The sequence below is a fragment of the Phlebotomus papatasi genome, chromosome 5 (genome assembly GCF_024763615.1).
Source record: "Phlebotomus papatasi isolate M1 chromosome 5, Ppap_2.1, whole genome shotgun sequence".
In the NCBI taxonomy this organism is placed as follows: domain Eukaryota; kingdom Metazoa; phylum Arthropoda; class Insecta; order Diptera; family Psychodidae; genus Phlebotomus; species Phlebotomus papatasi.
The window spans coordinates 4,123,327-4,150,146 of NC_077226.1; the positions used below are offsets into that span (position 1 = coordinate 4,123,327).

Consider the following 26,820-nt stretch of genomic DNA (forward strand, 5'->3'; position numbering starts at 1 on the left):
ATTCTAGGATGTTTCCAAAATGGTGCAAATGTGCGCTGTGGTTTCAACAGAACCGGAGATATGAGGGGTCAAAGTTCACGAAATTCAAAAAATCATATCTCCGGCTCCATGTGACCGATTTTGTTGGGTGAGGGCCTAAACGAAAGATCTCACCAAATGCTACAACTTTCTAGAACATTTGAACTTCGTGGGACCAACACCAGGGGTGCCACAATCGAAAAACCAATTTCAATATCACATAACCTCAATTATCTCGACTGTCGCTTAACCGATTTTGATGATTACTTCGACATAATTGTAGAGAACATTTGTCTCTATATTTCGTCCATACATAATTTTTCTACAATGAGTGAACATTTCTTTCTGACATTAATTCACTCTGGACAAACTGCATACTTAGTAAAAAATCGTTTTGAATACATCAACCGCCAGCGTTTGGCAGCTGTCACCCGGATAACGAAGTGCCGGATAACGAAGAGCCGTGCGTACGCTTCAGAATGTGTAAATATCAAAGCATGTCTCTTAACATTCCGATTCAAGGTGCTCTTTCCATATTTGTTCGCAGGAATTTCAATCGAAATTGCAATGAGTTTGTCAGGTAAAAGACAGGGATGGATTATACATACATCTCATACTCAAGTAATGCATGATGTAAGGTATATGGTATGACCACTGGGAATATCTGCGCATGCAACGTCAACCCCAAACTGTCATACAAATGTCAGAGGTTGACGTTGTCAAAAATTGTCCCAGGTTGTTCTGACGTCACACACGGGAGCGAAATATGGGTGATATGTGTGAAGTGTAGTAAGAGAGAGCAAAAGTTTTCAAAGAAGTACCCCCATAGCATAAAAAAAAACTAACCGCAATTGTGTGGTGCTAAAACAGACGATATTGTTGCTTTTTGGGTCAATCCAAAAGGAAGAAATCTGCAAATTTTTCATATCAAACCATTTTTAAAGTAGATATTTCTGTTTTTTTTTCTCTCATCTTTTTCCCCCGTGTGTGTTAATATTAGTCCCGGGGAAGAAGAGACTTTACTACCGAAAGGAAAAGTGTGCGTGTATTATGTGTGGTGTTTTAGTGCAATAATAAAATTGCGGGCGTGTGCGTGATATATTGTAGCGCCATTTTGGTGTTGCCATATTAGACACACACAATCAAAAAAAATAAAAAAGAAGTTTTTTCTTAAGGAGGGGGCGCTTTTTGGCAAACAAACACACATCAAAATAATATTTTAAAAAAAATGTCCAGTGACAGCAAATAGAAAGAGAAGTCTCTCGCGTGAGGCAGAGAGATATTTTGAATCTATTATTATTATTATTATTTTTTTAAATAATTACTACTATTATTATTGTTATATTTGTTATTTCGTGTGTGTGCGGTGTATGATTGAATTTGGGAGATCATGCAAGTGGCAACGTTATTTCGTGAGAGTGCTGCAACACTTTTAGGCGCCACTGGGATGATTGAGTCACCCACAGCGCCGCATTCTTTCGTGCCACCACCTAGTCATCCTCCCAAACCACCGTCAGGCACGGAGGCGCCACCGTACACTTGCCTAGATGCTTTGGGTGCTCACCATCAGGTGCTGCCCCCTCAGGACAGTACCGCCTACAAAATGACATTGGAATATCATCATGCCAAATCCAGTCCTTTCGCCCAAAATTGTCCCTTGTCGCTGTCGCCCACAACAATCAAGCACGAGATGCCAGATGATGGGTAATAACCAAAATACACATTATGTCAAAAGTCTCATCTTTACACCAAGATATTTTTTTTAATCTTAATGTCCTAAGGATCCTAACCTAATAAGTTATTTAGGAATTGAGATAAGGTGCAAAGTATTTGCTAATAACTTTCACAGTTGTCAACCAAAAAGAATGAAATTTCGGTTGAATATACCTTGAAGCTATGTCTTTCAATATATCTAGGTGATTTCCCTAGAATTTATTGCAAAAGAACCTAAAGAAAACATTGTTTGTGACTATGCAAAAATCTCCATGTGATGCCACTTTTGCGCATTAAATTCCGCCTTTTTAAAATGCATATTAATAATAATATTTATTTTTCCAATCTCTAATTTGCGTCTGCCGCCGACTTCACAAACGATCTCATCGGAGAAAACGGTAGAAAACTGAATCACTGATCGTATATATCACTGTTGGGGACCAAGTCCCCTGGGTCAAACAAAATCAAGAGTTAGTGGACTGTATTTATTTTTATCAACTGAATCAGGCGTGGCGGACTGCAAGGACTTGATTAATTTGGCGGTGACTGATTGGCTAATTATACAAATATGTTAATGTGTGTTGATGGTTCCTAAAATATAACCTACATTTCAATTCACTTCCTTAAACAAGATAATTCAATTCTTACTTTAACACAAACAGCCTCCGTTTGTTTCCATCAACATCAAGCTATTTCACGAGTTTACAACCTGTAATTTAATAATTTTCATACTATCGCCATATTGAATTTCTCTAATTTTTCTCTTTCAACCTACCAAGTTATAAAACTCTTTATCCTGACTCAGGACCTAGCTTGATCGTCTCCCAAGGAGTTCAGCCAAACCTATACAATAAATACTCCTAAATTACATAGGTTTTGACATGAGAAAATATCCTTACTTACGCAAATTCCTTTCTCAAAAGAATTACACAACTGCACGTCACACAACGCTTTTAACAAAAAGACTGACAAATGTACCGGAAGGGCTTACATAATAAACCTTCAAATATTTCCGTGAGTTGGCGCTCGCGTTTCCAACAGCCACTGATCAGATATACATAAACATAATAAAAACAATTTTAGATAATACTGACATTTCAATCGGAATAACAATATAATATAATCATAGATAATTGGCTCAGGAGCCGCGATAAATAAGGTTATTTGTTTTTGAATTCATTTTTTGACTCTATCGCCCCTAGTGTCCATATGACGGACTTTGATTATGTCAGAGAATTGTTGAATTTTGTGAAACCTTTCATTTTAACCTAATTTTAAACGAAATACACAGCTCTCTTCGACATCCGGCTTACGGAGGGACAAAATTGCATTTTTTGTTTTTGCATCTGGTCAACGGTTTTTTCTATTTTGCGCTGGTAAAAAAAAATGTTTTGCATTCATCAACCGTGATTGTTTGGCTGCTGCCAGCCAGAAATCGAAGTGACGGATATCGGAGATCTTGTTCAACAATCTTACATAAAATAGAAGAAGAAGAAGAAGGATATAGGAGAGAGCAATGAAGTTGAATAAAAGCGATCATATCAGTAACCGTGTAAACAGACGGAATTCCCACGGGAATTCCCATGAGATTTTCCATTCCGGATGGGAATTCCGGATGGAAATTCCCATATTGAACTGTCAAATTTTTACCATCCGCTCTATGCGCCTCTGGTGGACTTCAAGCGCAACACAAAAATGCTCCGAAGATTTGAATTTCAAATTTTGTTTTTTCCGAATATAAATAACGGAATGTGTATTTAGAAGATATTTTACGTACTTTATTTTATTAAAGTGGCTTTATTCTACCACAAGGATATTAGTAATATTATCTATTAATACATTTCATGGAAAATCTTTTAAAATATCTCGAGAAATGATTAGAAACGTTGTTATAGCGTAAATATCTTGTCAAAAACCCCCAATTAAAGTGGAAAAATCAACGACAGGCTTTGGATATCTTTGCTGATAGGACCTATTGATTAATTTTCGTTTAATTGTAGTGCTGATAATTTAAAATGTTATAAAGTGTTAGAAGAAAATTTATAAAGTGTCCCTGGGTGACCAAGCAGTCAATTCATTCGGAACAGAGACGTTTACAAAAATAGTTAATTGTATAATAATTGAATACAAATTGTTTTAAAAAACAAGAAGACTGTAAAATATTTTCAAATTTTATTTCCAAAAAAAAGTAAACAATAAAAAATATTGAAGTAATATTTTATATCCGAAAAGGCAGTTTATATGGTTTCTGACTATAATTTTCATCAGTGAACTTCGATAGTTCTTACTATTCTTTGTATTTCCTTATCTACATTATTATATTCTTTACATTTTTTAATAATGGGATTTATTGAAAAAGATAAATTTTGAATCTGCCTTTCCAATCATTTAAACCTCTTCTGAAATGTTATTGATGAATATTTAATTTAATCCAGAAACACTAATCCTTTCAAAATTATTATAGTATTATTATTCGATTTCAAATTTGCTTTTAAAATCAATGTTTTGATCACTACAGGAGATTTTACATGTTTTTTCATATATTATTTGCTTAAAAACACTCCAAATTAAAGTTTCGGAATTCTCCGGAAGCAAAAAGCTATCTCGAGCGAGATAGCTTTTTTCCATTTTAGAAAATTGAATATTTCACCCTCCAACGGAAAATTTCCATTTGAAATTCAAAATATTTCAAGACATTCGGACAGTTTCGTGCACTTTTGCAGAGGGCGCTTGTATAGCAAATTTACCATTTGCTCGTGGGAATTCCCGTGGAAATTCCGTCTGTTTACACGGTAACCGTGTAAACAGACGGAATTCCGACGGGAACTCCCACGAGCAAGTAGTAAATTTGCTATACTAGCGCCCTCTGCAAAAGTGTAAGAAACTGCCCGAACGCGTCCAAATATTTTGAATTTCAAATGATGATTTTCCGTTGGAGGGTGAAATGTTCAATTTTGTGAAATGGTTTTTCATTTCTAAACCATCGGGAATCACTGAATTATTCGTCGAAGCTGTTTTTTGCAGGATATCTATCCTAGCTACTATACTTTGAGACAAAGTATTCAGCAAGATTGCTTGTTGAAAACAAGCTACATTCAAAATTGTAGTCTAGAAGCCGTAATTGAAACTAGAATCACAATTATTTTATAGAAACTATCATAAGATACGCCAACTTATATGTTTCTGCTTCATATATCCATTTTTATCTTTTATATACATACAATTCCTGTATAATATTGCGAAATTCTATTAAAAAATTTATTTTATGCACTCCAGGGACTTATTTTGAGGTATTCTTCTAAAATTTAAATAATATTGAGATGAAATATTAAATATTGAATATCTAACAAAAATAATTTTAAAAATGTAACATTTTATATTACAATTTGATCAACTTAATTGAAAATCAACTGCAATAATGTCCAAAATGGCAAAAAGCTATCTCCTTCGGGATAGCTTTTTGCTTCCGGAGAATTCCGAAAATTTTGTTTGGAGTCTTTTTGAGCCAATAATATATTAAAAAAACTTGCAAGATCTACTATAGTAATGTAAAAAATCATTTTAAAAGCAAATTTGAAAATGAATAAAGATAGGGTGGAGTAACCACTTATCGCCACGTTTAGGAAAAAGTGAAATTAATTGTATTATGACTTTTGACCCCTTATTATTAGATAACTCAAATTTGATACAAAGCTACTTAGATATATTGGCTCTATATTCGCAAAAACAAAGGTCCTACAATTTAATGCTGGAGTACCTAAAAACTGATTTTTATTAATAATGCAAAAATAACCACTTCGTTGCCACTTTTTACCACTTTTCGCCAGTTTTGTAACCACTTCTCGCCACCCATCGCCAATTGAAAATCTATGGCGACAGGTGGTGAATCAATTTTAGAATATTACCACTTTTCGCCATGGCTCATTTTTACATAAAAAATATATAAAATTAAATATTAACTAACTAAATACAAATTTTATGTATTCGCCGAATGAAATTAAATGTTCAATAGACAAATTATTGATTCAAAATCGGAAATTTTGTTTGATAAAAGTTTTATGACACTTACTATATTTGCTAAGAAATATTCGATTCGATGCACTTGCTTAAAATATTCCTCTAAAAAATGCCCAAACATTTAAATTCAAACAAAAAAATAGTGTTTTTCGACTCTATGGTAGCAGCAATACAAATACAAGTAACTTTGCGGTTCATGTATTTCAGAAATCGTGAAAAATAGCGATTTAAATATACGTGGCGAGAAGTGGGGCACTGGCGAGAAGTGGTGATTCCACCCTAATATAATAAATTGTGGAAAATGTGGAAAATTTTTTTAGTGTTTCCGGATTGAATTAAATATTCATCATAACGTTTCAGAGAAGGTTTAAATGATTCGAAAACAAGATTCAAAACATTTTTTTCAATAAGTCTCATTAGTTAAAAAAAAAAAACTGTAACCGTGTGAACAGACGGAATTCCCACGGGAATTTTCACGAAATATTTTTCATTCCGGACGGGAATTCCGGATGGAAATTCCCATATTAAACTGTCAAATTTTTACCATCTGCTCTATGCGCCTCTGGTGGACTTTAAGTGCAACACAAAAATGCTCCGAAGATTTGAATTTCAAAATGTGTTTTTCCGAATATAAATAACGGAATGTATATTTGGAAGATATTTCACGTACTCTATTTTATTAAAGTGGCTCTGTTATACCACAAGGATATTAGTAATATTATCTATTAAAACATTTCATGGAAAATCTTTTAAAATATCTAAATTATTGCAAACGTTAGTTATTGCGAAAATATCTCGTCAAAAACCCCCAATTAAAGTGGATAAATCAACGACTGGTCTTGGATATCTTGGCTGATAGGACCTATTGATTAATTGTAGTTTATATTTTTGTTTCAATTAATAAGAGTCTTTAGAAAATATGGAGGTTAATTAACTTAATGTGAAACTCATGCGTATTTAAAATTTTCTGCTTCAAATATTAGATGAGATCATATATTCTGTCAGTAGAAGAGGTAAAAAGTTTGGAGTGGTATATCTCAGCTCCTGATGAACATAATTGGATGAGTGAACTATTGTTGGAAAGCTTGGCTCATTAGCTTTTAGAATCTGGTATATGTAATTGGCTATGGGTAAATCATGGTCATCCAGAACCATTTATGTCGAAGAAGACACTTTTTGCAGCGTCATTTTTGACCATCTACTGCTGGGACCAGGAGTGACCCACAATTCTCGCACTTGGACTGTTCGTTAGAGGAACTCAAAGGGTATAATTTGTGGAAGAAACTTTTTTTTTGGACGTCTTACTTTTTTTTATTCATCGACTTTTGCAAGAATTTTAACATTTTACACGCAAGGAAAAAATTACAAAAATCCTAAAAGAGTGGTTTCTGGAGGGGAAGGATAGACGTGGGGATGAAATTGATATGATATTTGGATTCCTTGGATCAACTTATGGGGGAGTACTTAGAACATTCCAAGTCGATATCTTCATTAGTTTGTCCAGAAAATGAGATAGAAGGATTTCTGTCATTTTTTTCTATGCGTATAAAATGTTAAAATTCTTGCAAAAGTGGATAAATAAAAAAAAGTAAGATGTCCAAGAAAAAAGTTTCTTCCACAAATTATACCCTTTGAGTTCCTCTAACAAACAGTCCATGTGCGAGAAAAGTGGGTCACTCCTGGTCCCAGCAGTAGATGGTCAAAAATGACGCTGCAAAAAGTGTCTTCTTCGACATAAATGGTTCTGGATGACCATGATTTACCCATAGCCAATTACATATACCAGATTCTGAAAGCTAATGAACCAAGCTTTCCAACAATAGTTCACTCATCCAATTATGTTCATCAGGAGCTGAGATATACCACTCCAAACTTTTTACCTCTTCTACTGACAGAATATATGATCTCATCTAATATTTTATTTCATGACTTACGTGTTGTCTTTTATACTCAATTATTATTGTGACAAAGTCTTTAAAATAATAAGTTAATAAATAGTTTATACGGTTCTGGTTATACCTTTAATCACTAAACTTCGACAGGTCTCACTATTCTTTGTATTACTTAATTTATATGTCGTGTTTGGATATTGATGATCCAAATAAAACACTGATATTGTAAGATCACTTAAGACTATATTTGCACGCACTTTTATTCACTTTATCGCTTGGATGCCAGAATTCAAGTGACCGGAAACATTACTGCCACTCTGGAGTTACAATAAACTCCCCACTAATACTATTCACCACATTATTTAAATTATTATGTTCTTTACATTTTTTTAAATAATGGGACTTCTTGAAAAAGAAATGCTCTGAATCTTATTTTCCAATCATTTAAAGCTCCTCTGAAACGTTATGATGAATATTTTATTCAATCCAAAAACGCTACAAATATTTCTACACTTTCCAAAATTTATTTTAATATCTTTATTCGTTTTCAAATTTTCTTTTAAAATTAATTTTTTAATCACTATAGTAGATCTTACAAGTTTTTTCATATATTACTTGCTCAAAAACACCCCAAATAAAATTTTCGGAATTTTCCGGAAGCAAAAAGCTATCTCGAGGGAGGTAGTTTTTTTTCCATTTTGGACATTATTGCAGTTGATTTTCAATGAAAGTGATCAAATTGTGATACGAAATATTATTTTTTTTAAATTATTTTCGTGTGATATTCAATATATTATCTCATTATAAATAAAATTTGAGAAGAATAATAAGTTCCTGGAGTATAAAATCAAATTTTTAATAGAATTTCGCAATATTATGAATGAAATGATCGATATATAAAGTAGAGAAATATAATTTAGGATATCTTATGATTCCTTATTAAAAATAATTGTGATTCTAGTTTCAATTACAGCTTCTGGACTGCAATTTTGAATGTTGCTTGTTTTTGACGAGATATTTTCTATACCGATCGCATTTTCTGACATTCTTGCTTAATATTTTGTCCGAAAGTATAGTATAGGGATATACATCCTTGAAAAAACATCCTTGGTGAATAATTCAATGATTCCCGATGGTTTGGAGATGAAAAACGATTTCACAAAATTGAATACTTCTCTCTCCAACGGAAAATCACTATTTGAAATTCAAAATATCTGGACGCGTTCGGGCAGATACTTGCACTTTTGCAGAGGGCGCTTGTATAGCAAATTTACCACTTGCCCGTGGGAATTCCCGTGGGAATTCCGTCTGTTTACACGGTTTGGGCATTATTGCAGTTGATTTTCAATGAAGTTGATCAAATTGCGATACAAAATGTTACTTTCTTAAAATTATTTTTGTTAGATATTCAATATTAGGTGAGATTCTTAACAATCTCACCTACTATAATCCTAACAAAATTTCATGTCCTCCGATCGCGCTCAAACTTGGCCAAAATGTGTTTCAGCACTTCCTGATCAGGAATATATGGGGGGCTAATTTACGTTCCCGGCCGGCCGCTCTTTGGAGCTTAATAGCTCCTGAACTAAAAGAGATATCGACTTGCGGTTTTTGGCAAAGGTTATATATCGTATGAAAATTGCAACTTGGTGCATTGACTCCCCACCCCCCGCCCCACCTTCCGCCATTTTGAATACCCCCATTTCTTGTTTTCTCAATGGCTCCGCCCCTATGGCATCGATTGGGCTCAAATTTTAGTATGTTATAGCTGGGCCTTAGGGCTTTCCATCACCTAAGGTCCCCCGACCCCCCTGACCCGAGCAATAAGGGTCCAAAAAACAATTCTTAAAATAGCCATAACTCCGGTTCTAATTGTCAGAATTTAAAAAGTGAGGGCGTTTTGGAAAGCTCTCATGAAATGCCACTACCCCTTCTAACATCACAAGTTCATAAAACCACCACTAGGGGCGCTATTTTTTAAAAAGAAAATTTTTCAATTTTCTAAGTTAAATAACTCAGAAATTCCTTTATACATCGGGCTGAAATTTTAGTATGTTGTAGCCATTGATTATACCTACCAAACAAAAAAATACTTAAGACGATTGATAACCCCTGACCCGAGCTATAATGGGTCAAAGTTCGAATATTGATTGGCCTCTATCTCCGGTTCTAGTTAAAATATCGACCTAAATTTTACCTTTCTGGTTTCGTATCGATGAGCACTTTCAGATGGAAGTTCAAAAAGTCACCACAGGTGGCGCTGCGATAGCGTCAAAATTCATCGAAATTCAAACTCATTTTTCTCAAAAATTTCTTTGTGCAAGTTAATGAAATTTTAGAGTGTTATAGTCCAGTCAAGGACGTTTCCAAAAAGTTGCGTAAGTGCGTTGTGGTTTCAATAGAACCGGAGATATGAGGGGTCAAAGTTCAAGAAATTCAAAAAATCATATCTCTGGTTCCATTTAACCGATTTTGATGAATGAGAGCTTAGACGAAAGATCTCACCAAATGCTACAACTTTCTAGCACATTTAAACTTCGTGGGACCAACACCAGGGGCGCCACAGCGAAAAATCAATTTCAATATCACATAACCTCAATTATCTCTACTGCCACTAAACCGATTTTGATGATTACTTTGACATAATTGTAGAGGACATTTATATCTACGTGTCGTCCATACATCATTTTCCGCTCAGACTACGCTATCACTCCGATTTTGCCGTTTAAGTGTGAAAAAATTGATTTTTCCCATAATAACGCTTTGAAATCACTCAAATGCCAATTTGACTGCCTCTACTCCACCAAGCCACTTAAAATAGGGTTTTAAATGGAAAGTCTCACAAAATACAACAATTCTTTGATAAGGTTGAAGTTCACTAAATGAACACTTGGGGCGTTCTGGGCAAGAAAACGAGTTCAGAAACAAAAAACCTCGCTTATCTTGGCTTCTGAGTAATCGATGAGATCATGTTCTATAGGAAAATTTTAGAGTACATTCTGGTCTACATTTCACCCATATATTACTTTTGTGCCAGTTCATCCAAATCCTTGATATTTTAGTTTAAATACAAAATTTGTATAATTTTACGAATTTGATTCAAGATAACTGAATGGCGTCTCCCAACTTCAGCTCTAAATCGAATTTGCGTAGATTACGAGTTAGCTCACATTAAGAATTTCACCTACAATAAGCCGGTTAGGATTATCTGTCCCTTTTAAATAAAAATTTGAAATTTCAAATTTCACTATTAATGTATTCTGTGAAAAATAGAGACTTCGAGCGGCCAAAACAACACTTATTTGACGTAAAGTAATTATTTGAACATTTCTATGTCAAAAATATTTCAACGAATTGGAATAAACAAAAATCCTCATGGTAAAATAGTGGTCCTTGCGGAGCTGATTCTATTATTATGACCGCCACTATAGATAGCGAAAAACCTGGGTACTATGTATCTTTTCAATATTCTTTTTCATATTTTTGCGAATATTATATTTTTCTACAACGATTCAAATTTTCTAAAATTAAGTTTAACAAGATTTACCTAGTAATAGGATCTTAAAAATAAAGAGGAAAACTCTTTCAGTTTGTTTGTTAAAACATTTTAAATAAATCTTTTTTTTTTAATTTGCAAGATCTAGAATAAAGTTTTTGAGTATTTCTTCATTGAAGATTGTCAAAAATGACAGCGTTTATAACCAATTTATTCTAAAAAAAAAATTGTATGAATAAATAGTTATTTTTGGAGAAATCTACATTGCATTAGCTTTTACAAGGTACAATATTAATGGAAAAATTCCCAGTAATTTTCCTTAATTATCAAATATTCTGAATTATTTTAAATATAAAATAAAGCAATAAAATAAATAAGTTCTAAACTAACTGATAAAAAGAATATATTTATGTGTTAAATATTACATCAAAGTTCAAGTTCTGAAAAATTGCCCAAAATTTCATAATCTAATTCAAAATTTGGAACCGGTTTTAGACCGGTTAACCGATTTTAGACCCTTCCAAAACCGATTAACCGTCTATCCTAAAAACCCGGTTATTTGGAATCACTATTCAAATGGGTTAGTGGTACAGTAGAGTCTCGCTATAGTCCATATTTGGTTCCAGATTTGACACTTGGGTCGCACTATAGTCCATGTCATTTTTTAAAATTATCAACGACTTTTAGTATTGAAATTGCTCGACGGCTTCCACTTTCTTTGCGATTGTAGTACTTGTTCTCGCTCTCTTTATTATCGATCACAATTATCACAACTATTCAATTAAGTTTGCCAAAAATATTAAAATATTTATGACAATATTGCATGTCGCGTACTAAAAAACATAACCTCACTTAAATTCAGTCTTTTGAAATCAACGGTCGATAAATTGTGGCAGGAGGGTAGCCACCTGTTTTTTCTATATGGACTTTCATAAAAGAGAGTGGAGGTACTGCTGAAAGAGAGACAAAGACTCTGGAAGACATATCGACCGTTTCACTCTGTGTAAGGTATTGGAAAAGTGTTTTATTTTATATAAATTATTAATTTTAAAACCAAAGATTGTGAAAACTTAGTTTTAATGAAAGAACAATTTCGACGATCAAATGTTGTGTAGTGCAATAAGTTCAGCAGAAAGTCTAGAAAACTAACGATAAAATTATTGTCCGGCAAGTGAAAATTTTTTGTATAGAAGTGCTTGGGGATTTTTTCCCAAAGTGTTCCGAGCCGTATAATATATGTCAATCGAAACTGACTTTTATAAGCTTTCCACGAAGGTATATCTTATGGTATCCCCGGAAATTAAAACAGAATTATAGCAATTTTTTGTGTGAATCGAGAAGAAAAGTGTGACTCAGCGAAAGTTATTACTTAAAGACAAAATTTTACCTAATTGAAATCGACCGTTAGTACACTGATTGAAAAATACCTTGTTTTAAAGAAATGTTCAAAGTGATAAATCAATTGATATTTTTTTGAACTACGTGAAGTAATTAAAACTTAAGACTGTAGAAAAGAAGCACTATTATTTATACGGGCTTTACATATTTTAGTTTAATGAAAATTAAAAATCGGTGACTTATTTGGTATAGTTCTCATTTTTTTCGGTGCATTAAGAAAATTTTTTAATGTAATTACTTCAAATGAGTTAGAAAATTTGCAAGAATGAGACCAAATGGGAAGTAACTTCACATTTTTTCAAACTGGCTACCCCCTAGAATTGTGGACTATAGAGCGATGGCCTATAGCGGAGTTCTACTGTATCATTCGGGGTATGATCCACCCTATTTAATTTTGAATTTGCCAGAGATCATTGATGTTTGGTGGACAGATACTTAATCTCTCTTCTGTTTTGTTGCTGTTTTGTTTTTCGTTAGGTATGAGACAAGTGGCGGTGACGCCATTACACCACGCAATAGCCTAGCTCCGGCCAAATGTGACCTCCAGCCAGCCTCAGAAGACCCGTACAACTTCATCGACGATGATCTCAGTCACATGATGTCCTTCCCATCACTCTATGGTGCCCAGGCACCACCGGATTTCTCACCAAATCTCGATATTGGTAGTACACCGAAGAAACGGGGACGCAAGAAGAAGGTACGCGATGATCTGTCAACGGGATCAGCAACAGCACCACCCAAAGTCCAGCGTGAACGCAAGAAGCACGATAGATTCAATGGGATGCCAGAGGAAGAAGTATCCAAACGTACACTTCCTGATCATCTCACCAGCAATCTAGATATCATTATAGTGAGTGTGAAATGTAAATATTTTCATCCTTCTTTTTTCTCTAACTTTTTTTTGTTGTTGTTGTGTTTTGTATTTACGTTCCTATCTATATTTATTATTTTGTACAATATTCCGAGATTTAAAAGAAAAAAAAAGAGAAAATAATTAAATGTACACAATGAACGTTTTTGATTATTGCAGATTGGCATAAATCCAGGCCTATTTGCGGCATACAAGGGTCATCATTATGCCGGTCCGGGGAATCACTTCTGGAAGTGTCTGTACCTATCTGGTTTGACGGCTGAACAGATGAGTGCTGAGGAGGACTATAAATTGCTCAATTCTGGCATAGGATTCACAAATATGGTTCAACGAGCTACAAAGGGATCAGCTGATCTCACAAGGAAGGAAATCAAAGAAGGTTGTCGTATATTACTAGACAAACTCCGGCGATTTAGACCAAAAATAGCCGTTTTCAATGGAAAGCTCATATTTGAGGTGTTCTCTGGCAAGAAAGACTTCAATTTTGGCCGTCAACCTGACTGTATCGAAGGAACTAACACGGTTAGTTAGAAACTATAATCACATTATTTCTGTCTTTCTGTCTATCTCGCCATTTTGATCACTAATTTTTTTCTTAAATTCTTCGTATTCCTTTTTTTGGAACTACAAAAAAATTAAAAAAAAAAAAACAGTACATGTGGGTGATGCCATCGAGCAGCGCGAGGTGTGCCCAGTTGCCACGTGCTGCTGACAAAGTGCCATTTTATGCTGCTCTGAAGAAATTCCGCGACTATCTGAATGGCCTGTCGCCAGAAGCGGATCTGGAGGAGCAGGAGTTTGTGTTCAGTGATCCCAAGTACAAAGTGTGCTGTGAAAGTGAACCAAAAACTGACAGATGTCTAATTGACAAGGACGATGGTGGGGGAGGAGGAGGAGGAGGGGTTGGGCAGGAGGTTAAAAAGAAACGAGGACGACCGAAAAAGGTACGTCCAGAAGATGGAATAATGCAGACTACAAAGGTCAATCCAAAGCGATCATCGCCATCAATTGATGGTGGTAGTTGTGCCAAGAAGAAACGAGGAAGACCGAAGAAACTCAAAGATAGTGGTGGGGGTGGGGGCGGGGGTGGGGGACATCAAGAATGCAAAATGGAATTTAGTTCACCGCCACCTATACTTGAGGCCATGCAACAGCAGCAACACAACAACAATTCTGGCAGTTTCTGCAAAACCCCAACGGCCTACCAATCACCCCAGAACTCACAGACAAGAGATGTAAGTTGCTTTTAGATGGTAGTATGTTAGAAGTAGTAAAGTTGGATCCCAGGGGGAAATTCTCCATGTGATAACGTTAAAAGGGCTAAAATTGAGAAAATATCAAAAGGTTTCGTCTAAAGTTCAAGTTCTCGTGCTCGTTGCTTTAGCGATTTTTGTTTTGACATTTCGAATTTTGATATTCTTAACACTTCAACTGTCAACAATGTCAGCAATAGTGCATGCACTTTGCCAGAAGAACCACCATAGGAAAAAGTCGTTTTTACATTCGAATCTGGTAACCCTAAAAAAAAGTGGCTGATGTTGCATTAATCTTTTAATGGTTTTAAGATTTTTTATTATTCTTGAAGAATTCTTCTTGCCTAGTTTTGTTGCAAGAGATCTAATAAATATTAAAAATGTGATTAGACTATGCAACAAATTCACAACTTTTTTTGCTAACGGAGATCTCACATGATACGTTTGATAGAGTCCCTTGATTAAGAATCTGGTCTTGGTTTTGCTCCAACACGTAACATTTTTTTTAAAATACTTTTATATTTTTTCTGCTTTGCCTTACATTATCCGTTATATCTCAGGTTCTAGTGAACAGAACTTAAAAAGTGTAGGTCCGTTAGAAAGCTCATTAGTTGTACTTCAATTTTGATAATGACAAAAGACTTTGAAAAAACCACTCCTTTAGGGTGTAAAATTGGAGTTTCTCTAAAAATTACCAAAAAATGGTCTTTGAGTGAGGTTGTAAAAAATTGTATAAAATAAACTAAACAAAATATTAAAAATCCATTGACACCATGCGATAGGCAACACTTAGGACTACAATTTTGTTCATCTAACTAAGACATCGCGCTCCGATCACTCTAAATGCCTCATTTGTTGGTTTTTGTCATTTTCCAAAAATATTAAGTACCTATTTTAGATCAAATTTCCTAAAGATTTCTGAGAAAATATCTTTTAAAACTTGTGTAAAACATACTGTCGTTGCGGGTGACTTTGCACTCGGAAGGCGACTTTGCACTTTGCTGTTCGTGAGACTTTGAACAATTCTAGCACTTATTGATAGTCTTGGCCGATTCGGTCTACCATGTCAAAGTATATAGGGATATGTTAAGTACCAAGTAAGGTACAACGATCCTCAAAAGGATTCTTGTAGTTTCAGTAATAGTTAAAGAATTCCTAGTATAGGTATTTTGTCAAAAAAACGACTCTGCGAAAAAGTTATCTGAAGATGCAATTCCAAAATCGGATTGAGAGAAGTAAATTGCCCAAATCTATTCTAAATTTATCTGGCTAGAATAATCCACGTCGATTTTGTTGATTATTTTTATTAAAATATTTTTTTTCCCTATTATCTTTCTAAGAACGCTTGATTTATGTTATAAAATTGCATGTAATGGTCTTTCTAAAACTTTATTATAAAAGTGTTTGGCTAAAAATTATCCAATTTTTTGATAATTTAAGATAAAGTGACCGAGATCTACAAGATGGTATGGTCGCCATCTTGATTTGACGTTTCTGTCCGCCATTTTGAAAATCTCATCCGATTGAGCTGAAATTTTAGTATGTTCTAGCTGATGTCAAAACCTTTTCAGAACATATATAACATCCGACCTAGGTCAAGCGATTGTCTGGATACTGGGGCTCTAAATTCAAAATTTTGACATTCTCATGAATACAGAACTACGGAGAGCTCCTTTTATCGAAACCATCACAAAAAGGCAGTACTATCGTTAGGCGATGAGACCTAACAAACAAACAAAAAGAAAAGTAATGTTTTTCTTTATAACAGCATATTATTTGAAGATCTGAAAAACTTTTTTTGCAAAGTTGAAAAAATTAAAAAAATAAATAAATGCACTTTTAATTTATTATTTTTTAATTATGTAAGAGTAAATAAATATATAAAATAAGAGCCTCGACCATTTTTAATGCTTACTGAGGCATTTCGTTCAGGTTTTTAAATTAAGGATTAGAAAATAAAGATCGCCAAAATATGAATATTTCAAAATTTTAAACTTTGAGCCTCTGTATCTAGGTAAATACTTGACGTAGACTGGAACATAGATACGTTCTGAAAATGTCTTTACATCAGCTACAACATACTAAAATTTCAAACCAATCGGACCAGTTTTAGGGTTTAACAGTTATTCAAAATGGCGGACAGAAACGTCAAATCAAGATGGCGATCGTATCATCTTGTAGATCTCGCGCATATTACTCTTTGATGCGAAGATCTTCATTGTCGTTTATTATTAGAAATTGTTGATTTTTTAGTATTTATTAAAAAGTGCAAAGTCACTCGCATCCTTTCCCAATTGCAAGCCTTTTTTCTTGATTTTTTTCAACATAGTAAAATTTTATAAAATGAATGCTAGTGGCACAAAATCCATTCATTAACAACTGAATACAAATAATTTTACTCAAAAACCCCCTCCCTTCACTTTAACTATCCACTTTTAGAGAGTGAAGTTGAAAAACAGCGAAAAAACGTGCAAAGTCACCCGCAACGACGGTACATAAATGTGGAGATTCTTCTTTAAATCGATCGGGGGCCATCAACATGATTTTCATTTACATTCCCAATCAACCCTCGTTAGAAAGCTCCCAATTTTCCTTTAAGTAATTCAATTTTTGTTTTCATTTATTTCCATCCATCCATCTAATACTATTTCTAGTAGAGGCTAATTTTAAGTGAAAGTATGATCTAAAGTCATTGCAATTTATTTGCGAAATGATCGCTGATGCGTTTTCCACCTATCATAAAAAAGCATTCTAAAAGGAGTTTAGGGGTTTCTTCTCGCGGTTGAATGTTGATTAGTGATGCTAATGAAAATCATGTTGATGATTTCCCGATTGATTTAAAGAAGAATCTATACATTTATATATGTTTCACATAAGTTTTAAAAGATATTTTTTCAGAAATCTTTAGGAAATTTGCTCTAAAATCGGTATTTCATATTTTTGGAAAATGACAAAAACCAACAAATGAGGCATTTAGAGTGATCGGAGCGCGATGTCTTAGATGAGCAAAATTGTAGTCCTAAGTGTTGCCTATCGCCTGGTGTCAATGAATTTTTAATATTTTGTTTAGTTTATTTTATACAATTTTTAAAACCTCGCTTTAAGACCATTTTTTTTTTGGTAATTCTTAGAGAAACTCCAATTGTACACCCTGAAGGAGTGGTTTTACAAAGTTTTTTTTGTAAAACTTTGGATTGTAAATTATAAATAAATTGAAGCACAACTAATAACCTTATCAACGGACACACACTTATTAAATTCTATTCACTAGAACCTCAGATATAAAGGATTAATGTAAGGCAAAGCAGAAAAAATATAAAAGTAGTTACGTTCCTGTGGGGTGAAGGGATACCCTTGCAAAGTAGAGGAACACCCTGGCCCAAAGTGAAAACGCTTTCTTCTCCCTTCACCAACTATCAGCTATTTATTCCACTAATTCGGACAGTCACAAACGCCTTCGCTCCTCTTCTTCTATCCTGCTTCTTGCTTCCGTTGCTCTTCCTACACTCTCTACTCCTTTTCCTGAAGAGAAGTGGGTCTAGTGGGGGGGGGGGCTACGAGATCATCTCGTCATGTTCAGCTTCATATGTTCTTTTAAATTTAGACCAATTTAAAAAAAACTTTAAGACATTCGTCGAACAGTTCTCGAGATATTTCACTTTAAAGATTTCAATTTTAATAGAATTTGCTAATAGCGTCAGGCAGGAAAAAAGCGGGAGAAGCGGCGACGGACAAGCTTTCCCCATATATATAGCACTGTCTCACTCTCCCTTTCTCTCACTCTCCCTCTCTACATAGTCAGTCTATATCCGAAGATTTGTAAGGTGTCATATACAATTCACGGTCCGCGATGTCTTTCGCGGATCTTCGCGAGGCGCGAATTTTCTCGCGGATTTTCACAGGGCGCAACTTTCTCGGGTCGCTGACAGAGGTTCTCAGTGAATGTAAAGTTGAGGCCTCTATCTTTCATAGTTTCCGAGTTAATCAACTTTAAAGTTTTTCAGATACATTTATGCATTTCTCATTCAATTTTCCTTATTAATAACGATAAGAAGTTACATACAATTTAAACGAAATTTGCATTATTTATGTATAAATATCGTTCGAGTTTGCCATAATCCAAATTTGCAACGAAGGAATCACACCTCTATAAGCTGATCTGAGATTCTGAAGTGAGATTCTTAACAATCTCATCTACCATAATCCTAACAAAATCTCATATCCTCCGACCGGGCTCAAACTTTGCCAAAATGTGTTTTAGCACTTCTTGATCACGAATATATGGATGGCTAAGTTACGTTTCCGTCCGCGTTCGTCCGTTTATCCGTCCGTCTGTCCGTCCATCATTCTGTCCTTCTGTCCGTCCGTCCGTCTCTCCGTCCGTACGTCCATCATTCTGTCCGTCCGTCGAGATAATTGAGGTTATGTGATATTGAAATTGGTTTTTCGACTGTGGCGCCCCTGGTGTTGGTCTCACGAAGTTCAAATATTTTAGAAAGTTGTAGCATTTGGTGAGATCTTTCGTTTAAGCCCTCATTCATCAAAATCGGTCAAATAGAACCGGAGATATGATTTTTTTAATTTTGTGAACTTTGACCCCTCATATCTCCGGTTCTGTTTTAACCACAGCGCACATTTGCACCATTTTGGAAACGTCCTAGACTGTATTAAAACATACTAAAATTTCATTAACTTGCAAAATGCCGTTTTTGAGAAAAGTGACTTTGAGTTTCGATGAATTTTGACGCTATCACAGCGCCACCTATGGTGACTTTTTGAACTTCCATCTGAAAGTGCTCATCAAGACGAAACCAAAACCCAAAATTCAGGTCGCTATGTTAGTTAGAACCGGAGATAGAGGCCGGTCAATGTTCGAACTTTGACCCCTTATAGCTCGGGTCAGGGGCTTTAGATCGACTTAAGGTTTTTTTGTTTGATAGGTATAATCAACGGCTACAACACACTAAAATTTCAGCCCGATGCACAATGGAATTTTTGAGTTATTTAGCTTGTAAGATTTAAAAATTTTCTTTTTAATAATAGCGCCCCTAGCGGTGGTTTTATGAACTTGCGATGTTAGAAGGGGAAGTGGCATTTCACGAGAGCTTTCCAAAACGCCGTCACTTTTTAAATTCTGACAATTAGAACAGGAGTTATGGCCATTTTAAGAAATTTTTTTCGGACCCTTATAGCTCGGGTCAGGGGGGTCGGGGGACCTTAAGTTTGTTATTATTCGAAAGCCCTGTGGCCCAGCTATAACATTTTAAAATTTGAGCCCGATCGATGCCATAGGGGCGGAGCCATTAAGAAAACAAAAAAGGTGGGTATTCAAAATGGCGGAAGGATGGGTGGGGGGTGGGGGGTCAATGCACCAAGTTGCAATTTTCACCCGATATATAACCTTTGCCGAAAACCACAAGTCGATATCTTTTTTAGTTTAGGAGCTATTAAGCTCCAAAGAGCGGCCGGCCGGGAACGTAAATTAGCCACATATATATTCGTGATCAGAAAGTGGCGAAACACATTTTGGCCAAGTTTGAGCTTGATCGGAGGACATGAAATTTTGTTAGGATTATAGTAGGTGAGATTGTTAAGAATCTCACCTAATATTTATCTTAGGAAAATTGAATTTGTGCTATACATTAATTTTAACAAAACTTTTTTAAATGTATTTCACGTTAATTCCAACACGGCATCGTATAATGAAAAATAAATTAGAAATTCCCTACCAATTGGCCAAATGTTTTAAAATGGTGGTTTTAGACTTCATAGTTTAAAAAAATTAATCTAAAATTCTACTAAGAGTATTAACATTCTTTTTTTTAATCTCTCTGTTTACATCATCGTCTAGAAGAAAAATATATGTAAAAGAATTTAAAAAAGGCATTTTGTATGTAAATCATAATATATTTGGCCTCAAAATATGCAAAAATCAAATTAATCAGAAAAGTTCCACGCTTCTAAAAAAAAGACATCGTTTTATGTTAAAAGAAAAATTTTTTTTTGTATACAAAAAGTTTATAATAAATTTATATATATATATATATATATATACATATTGTCGAATTGAAGCTCAAAAGCAAATGAACCATTTATAATTATTTAAGATTTCTGAATTACACTACTTGACTCGTGTTGTGTCAAAAATAGGATTTCAAAATTTGAATCGTATATATTATATAAAAATAATTATTAAATTAAAAATAGTTCCTTTTTAAATTTTTTAATGTCTCCATATTTTCCATTTTTTTAATTCTTCATTTTTTTCTGAAAGTAGTAGGATAATTTAATATTCTGTAATTTAGTTTTACTCATTCTCCATATTTTTCAATAGCTAAACCATCTCAAAAAATCGCCTACTGTTACACTCGAATACTTTCTAAACTATCCTTAGTTTTTACTAAATCTTTTATTTATTTTGTATATATACATATTTAGAATTGGCGTAATTTTGTTTATTAAACTCACTAGAGAAAATGAAACATTTATAGGCCCATTACAAATTATTTTAAACAAAAATTATCGCAAGTGCCCTTAATTAATAAAAATTTATCAGAATTTGTCGTATCTTCCATTTTTGGGGAAGTTATGACAAAGGAGAATGGTCAAAACTATATGGGCGCTGGTCCCGGAATCGCCACAAACGAGAGTAGGCGCATTTTGTAGGTACTGATATAAGATTGAAAAATTGCCGGAACCCAGGACGATAAACGCTGGGAGTCCTTGTAAAAATGCCTTTATCCTTTCGAAAAATCGCTGTTTTGACAACGAATTACGCAAGAACGGCTAAAGTGATCTTGATGAAATTCGGTATAGGGTCACTGTATGACTTAAAGTTTTTATCCATGCATATCACCCCCTCCCCCCACCCTCCATTCTGATAGCCCCCATACAAAATGGGGACATTTTACCTTATAACTCCTTTCTAAGAGGAGGTAGAAAGCTAAAATTCGACAAGGGAAAAAAGCTTGGGGAATACTTTTAAACCATGTACAATATCTCCCTCCTCTGTCCCCCTTTCTGGTAGCCCTCATACAAAATGAGAGCATTTCACTTTATAACTCCTTTCTGAGAAAAGATAGAAAGTTGAAATACAGCATGGGAACAAGGCTTAAAGAAGACTCTTTAACCATAATGCCCAAACTCTTCGTCCATCACCCCTTCTGGTAGCTCCCATACAAAATAAGGCTATTTTACCTTATAACTCCTTTCTAAGAGGAGGCAGAAAGTTGTAATTCGACTAGATGTCTAGAAATGCATATAAAATCTAGAAAATTATTGTTAACGTTATTAGTTATTTATTTCTTTTCATTCTTTTATAAACTAACTACTTCTCCTCAGAAAGGAGGTCAAAATGCTCTCATTTTGTATAGGATTACTAGAAGGGGTGGTATAGGAGCGGGTTAACATGCATGGTTGAAAAGTATTCCATAAGTTTTGTTCCGTTGTTGAATATCAGCTTTCTACATCGTCTTAGAAAGGAGTTATAATGTAAAGTGGCCCCATTTTGTATGAGGGCTACCAAAACGGAGGGTGGAGGGAGAAGGTGGTATGTATAAATAAAAAGTTTAAAATATACAGTGACCCTATACCGAATTTCATCAAGATCAGTTAAGCAGTTCTTGTATAATTCGTAGTCAAAAAAACGATTTTTCGGAAGGATAAAGGACTTTTTACAAGGACTCCCAGCATTTATCGTCCTGGGTCCCGGCATTTTTCTCAACCTTATATCAATATCTTCAAAATGCGTCTACTCTAATCTTTGTATGAAGATGAACCAGCGCCCATATACTTTTGATCATTCTTCATCATTGTAAAAAATAGTTTTTATGCTCTAGAACTGTTCCTCCATGGTTTAGAACATTGATCCCAGAACAAAAGTTGTTACCTATACTAATGTCTATCCAATGACATAGGTCCCGTTCGTGGCGATTCCGGGACCGGATTTGACCATTCTCCTTTCATACAAAATTTTTAATAATCAGCATTTGCCGTAACTTTTTTAGCTCGCTTGCGTAGTTTGTAATTTGCAGCAAAAATTTAATATTTATCATTAAAACGTTCACAAACTTTTCCATATATCCAAAGACAGTGCGAATAATGCAACATTAAATCCAGGAGGGTGACATTAGCTCTAAAAAATGCGACCGGTTTTAGTGTAAAATTTTCCCTGTTTTCGTATACATTTCACAAGATATCTCCAAAACTACATAGGTTGCCAATTTAGGATTTTCGGTTGCCTCTTCGTTATTAAATTTGCTTTTATTTTGTATTAGTTTTTTTTGCTAATTCATTCTACAATGACAGAAAACAGCTAATAAACTCAAAAGTTTTTTCGGCTCGCTAGAAACATATGGGAAACATAGGAAATGTCATGCCCCTGATTAAATCATTTTAGTTCAATATTTGCGAGAAAAAAGTGAGAAAAAATCCCTGCCCATCTGTCGTTAATTCAAAACAAAACAAGCGACGTGGCGCACAAAATTTATTCAATAAAATTTATAAAATAAAAGCTTTTATGGACAGGAACCACAGTTTAATTGACTAATTTAGTGAAATAAAGGCACTCATTATCACTAGAGTAATTAAATTGATATAATGTGTTTTTGAAAATTGTCGTAACTTCCAAGATTTCCATACATTAGAAGTTACGGCTTTATAAACGATGGAAATTACAATAAAATATTATTGTGTTTTTTCTAACATATTTCTCAATATTGCAGCTTTTAAATAATTTTATGAAGATTTTCTCGAGTTAACTTACAGTTTATTAGTGCCACTTTCATTATTTTGACTCAAAAGAATCGCATTCGGGGCTCATTTTTAAGAAAAATAATATTGAACTGAAAATGTCGTTTCCTGAAAAGTTGTCAAAACGAAGTTACGACAAATGCTGAGGGGCAATTCACGAAATAACCAGTCAAAATTGACTGGATGGCGAATATGGCGGAGACACATTTGGTGTGGCGAAAAGTGAAATAACCCTAATTAATGCATTTTTCAGTCTGTCTTTATTCGCCGAAAAGTAGGCAAAACGCAATTGGCAGGTAATTTATGGCGCGTATTTAAAATTGGGAGTCGTTATAATATTTTAAGAACTTGAAAAAGCATTCTAATTCTAATTCAAATACCAATTTAATTTATATTTTGGTGTAGTTTGTTGAAGATTGAATGGTGTTACTTATATTGCTTCATATCCTTTATATCAAATAAAATAAATATAGCAATATTGGTTTAGTGCAAATATAAATGTTTTTATTTTAATCCATTTTTCCAAACTAACTTTGAGTTTGTTTTAAATTCTAAATACAATTTAAACTTTTAATATTAGAATTTTAAAAAAATATTTGGGTATTAAAGATGTTGTCACATATATTTTCTAAGAATTATGATAAATGTTGTAAGTTTGTAAAGACCAATTACATCTCGAGAGTCAGGAGTAGCATCAGAAAAATTGTATTTATTCTGATAATAAAAATTTTATTCATTTTGTACTTAAACGTGGTAAACGGTACTTCAAACGTTGCAAATGTAATATATTTGATGCGTGTATTTATTGACACGTGGTGGTCTTGAGAAGGTTAATTTAATATCACAATTTTTTTTAATATCATTGTAGAAGTCTTAGCTTGGTGAAAAATAATGTTAGATGTAAAATTGTAAAATTTAACAATAAACAATCTGAGACCTATAAAATCCCTAAATAGTAATTCCTTTAATCACTGAACTTTCACAAAATCTATTTTTCAGAACGCATGAAGTATTTAACTTTTATAAAATTTTAAAATACAATATTTTATTATTATTGTTGTGTCTGGGTATCTTTACTTAAATGAAATAATGCAAATAAATAACTTTTTCGTAAGATTTTGGTAAAAAAATCGTACCCGCCGGTCTCGAGCTGGCGGGTGAAATTATCTGGGTACACCCAGAAATTCCAACAGGTACAAGACCCAAAACCTTGTACGCCCTCCATTTTTAGCGAGGAGACGCACCTTTCACAGGGTCGGCGAAATTCGCTTCACAGAAAACATGCAGTAACCAGTCAAAATTTTGACTGGTTAATTTCGTGAATTGCCCCTCTGATTTAACTGATGATATGTAAAGACACAACCCTGATTTAATGTTAAAATCTTCCAGAAAAAAACAAATATTTATATAGAATTCATTATTCATCAAATATTGGAATAAAAATCCATCATTTTAATCAATTTATTTATGGTGTCCAACTTTGCCCTCAAAGTGTCCAAATTTAGAAACTGTCCAAAATTATGAGCTCTAACCGTAAATGTGATTGAAAGAATTCTTTCTAATAATTTCTTTTTCTTCCATTTTATCTTTCAGACATTTTCTCATTCTGATCTGTCGTCTGAGATAAGTGCTGCCATCTCATCGGATCATCTTGTTGACTCTCCGCCAGCAGCATCTCCGCCTCTTGGACCGCCGCCAGACTTTGAACCTCCCGCTACAATGCCCACCGACGATGCCAGTCACACACCTGACCTCACATTAAGTCCGTACTCTCCCTACACCAACACCACCAACGCCACCTACGCCCACGATGAGCACTGGCGTGCAGTTAGAGAGGTACCGATATCCCATCTTCTTCTTCTTCTTTTTTTTTGTAACACTAATAATAAATGTTCAATTTTTTTTTGCATTGCAGCAGAGAGATGTGTACAAGGTGCCAGATGTCACGACAAAGAGTTTATCTGGTCTGGAGAATTTGGTGGATCAAATACCAACAATGGGTGATGTTGATGGTAGTCATCATCATCACCATCATCATCACCATCAGGTGACAAATGGAACAATTGAAGGTGGAGATACGATGCGTGGTGATGAATCAACAAACTATCCATCGTGCCTCTACTCAGACCGTGACTATGAATCAGTTTTTGCACCATATGGTGGTGCATCATATGCTGCATTTGCTGCTGATTCAATAGATGTTCCCCCACCACCACCACCACCACCAGCATATGCTGCATATACATCGGGTAACTTCGATTATACATATCCAGGACAACATCCAGGATTTGGTCCAACACCACAGGCACCACCATCACCCCAGATGGTTCTCAATCCAAATTATGCTGCTTATGCTGCAACATCCTATCCCCCACCGCCGTATCCACCACCGCCACAGGCTCAATCGACTGTCAGCTACCGACATCACGCCTTCAAACCCGACATCACCGGATATGGCGGCTTCTGATAGTTCTAGTGGTTCACTCATAGCGTCCTCTTGTCCTGCACCGCTGCTGCTGCCCTCTATCATTGAGTTCAGCAAATACAATTTCTTTTTTGTTTTTAAAATTCAGTGACACATTGCAAGCAGTACAATGTCATGATAAAAGGAAGGTTTCTAACACTACTTAATAATTAATTTATTAAGTAGAATTTTGATTGGATAATATTATTAAGTAGGTCATTATTGGATAATTTCACTGTGCAATGGTGAAAAAAAATTGGGGTTTTGAGTACCTCTTGAACATATTTACCGAAAACACTTACCCCGTGTTTGTAAAGTTTCAAAATGGGTAAGTTAATTTATTTATATTTCTTTTAAGTTTTTCGTTCCTCGAAATAGAATTATTTGTAGAGAAAACAAATTACACTCAATCCTGGGATTACGCATATGCAGGGGCTTTTAACTGTTTAATAAAAATGCATTAACAAATAGCATTTTTTGGCCAGAATTCTTCAATAAATGGTTAGAATATTTAAAAATTTTACCATAATAAAAGAAATTAAAGTTTTATTTTGAAAAAGAAGCATAGCGTTTTCAAATTTCCCGCGTCTCGACATAGTACACAGTGGCCACAAGATAAATAGCACACCTTCAGGGATTTTCCTATTTTGATGTTTATGATACAGTATCTATCTGATCATGCTTTATTTTTTAGAAAATACAATGCCTATTATGAATAAAAATGATAATTATTTAATATTTGTATCTGTTAGAACCATGTGTTTTTGTCATTTTATGAATCTAGGTATAATTCGTGTGGACAATTTAAATAGAACACTTTCATTTTCTCTGAAAATATTACCTGAAATTCACTTTTAATTTAAAATTCATGATATTTATTTATTTTTGATCATTTATAGGCAGTAATGCCACAAATTTTCGTAAAATAAAATTATGAGAAGTAAAAA

The 26,820-nt window shown here is 34.3% G+C and overlaps 1 protein-coding gene across 1 annotated transcript; it reads left to right on the forward strand.

Moving 5' to 3' along the window:
* Positions 1–738: 738 nt before the first annotated feature.
* LOC129808826 (uncharacterized) lies at positions 739–26,432 on the forward strand. The gene is made up of 6 exons (XM_055858724.1): positions 739–1,722; positions 13,012–13,384; positions 13,565–13,927; positions 14,059–14,640; positions 25,003–25,245; positions 25,325–26,432. Exons 1-6 carry the CDS (start codon positions 1,409–1,411, stop codon positions 25,874–25,876), a joined length of 2,427 nt encoding a protein of 808 aa, XP_055714699.1. The 5' UTR covers positions 739–1,408; the 3' UTR covers positions 25,877–26,432.
* Positions 26,433–26,820: the final 388 nt, after the last annotated feature.